Source organism: Propithecus coquereli, unplaced genomic scaffold, assembly GCF_000956105.1.
Source record: "Propithecus coquereli isolate 6110/MARCELLA unplaced genomic scaffold, Pcoq_1.0 Scaffold45, whole genome shotgun sequence".
NCBI lineage: Eukaryota > Metazoa > Chordata > Mammalia > Primates > Indriidae > Propithecus > Propithecus coquereli.
The window spans coordinates 4,279,541-4,280,709 of record NW_012150285.1 but is presented as its reverse complement, the minus strand read 5'-3'; the positions used below and the strand labels follow the sequence as shown (position 1 = coordinate 4,280,709).

At 34.0% G+C, this 1,169-nt stretch overlaps 1 protein-coding gene across 1 annotated transcript in view; it reads right to left on the bottom strand.

Annotated features, from left to right (window-relative positions):
• EPC1 (enhancer of polycomb homolog 1 (Drosophila)) overlaps positions 1 to 1,169 on the bottom strand; it is a 70,510-nt gene that overhangs the window by 23,192 nt on the left and 46,149 nt on the right. The window contains exons 3-4 of the mRNA XM_012654842.1: positions 654 to 799; positions 42 to 248 (exon numbers count right to left, since the gene is read on the bottom strand). Coding sequence (XP_012510296.1) covers positions 42 to 248; positions 654 to 799 — 353 coding nt within the window. The remainder of the gene's footprint in view (positions 1 to 41; positions 249 to 653; positions 800 to 1,169) is intronic.

Genomic DNA, 1,169 nt, shown 5'->3' with positions numbered 1-1,169 from the left:
TATGAAAAAAATTACCAAAAAAATCCTCAAAATTCACTTACTTTTCGAGTCTGCATTTTTTCAGTACGTCTTCTAAAAGCCACGTAAGGATCATTTGTGCTGGAACCATCTCGCTTCTCTTGTTTTACTGATGGGATAAGAGATGGCCCTCGACAGTTTTTTCTCTTTTTAATCCAGTACTCATAAACTTCTCTAATTAATTCATCATCTTCTTTTAGCAGTAGTTTGGCTTCCTGCAGACTGACTGGCTAAATGTAAAACGATTATGTCATTTTCATATAATAAATATGTAAGGTTCAAAAGTATTTACTTTTAGATTTAAATGACAATCAAAATTATGACAGTATTAACAAATAGCAAACTTATGTGGAATACCTTATACATGTCAGTCATTGAGCTAGGTATTTTATATACATTATTTTATTTAATTTTTACAACAATTCTGGGGAAATTTAGGTACAGGAAAATTTAAACATATTGTTGAAGATTACACAAGTTAGTTAACAGGCAGAGATGAGATCTGAATCCATGCTTTTTAATTCCAAAGCCTGCTTGCTTACCTCACCCTCACAGTGTTAAAACACTCCTTCCATATAATGCAGATATTTACACAGAATATGCACATACACACTTATATATAAATGAAGTTGTACCTGCTGACCACTGCCTTTTTCTAGACGGTCAATCATCTCCTCAAATTGCAATGGGCAGATGTCCATTTTCTTTTTCAGTTTATTCACAAATACTTCATCTTCAGAATCCAAATCATAATCAGGCTGTTCAGCATCCAAACTAAAAGCTGACAGAAGGAACCATAAGCAATCATTCACTATGTGAATTCACCAACAAAAACCTGTCACAGATGTCTGGATAAAACCAAGACCTTCTATTTTCTAAAGAAATAAAGATTTTGTTTTCAGAGCCACAAATAATCTAAGCTTATACATATGTCTTTCATGTTTAAAGAAAGGAGATTATCTTTACTATGAATATATTAATAGATATAAGTCATTAAAAACAACAAATGTACCCTCCTCTGCCCCACCTTTTAGCAAACCCGCTAGAAGCCCATCATTAAGAACACAAAGCGATTACTGACTGTACGGGGCTGGCACACGTGAAACTGCCGTTTCTGTAGCTCAGAAGTCACCACATACCGGTAATTTCAT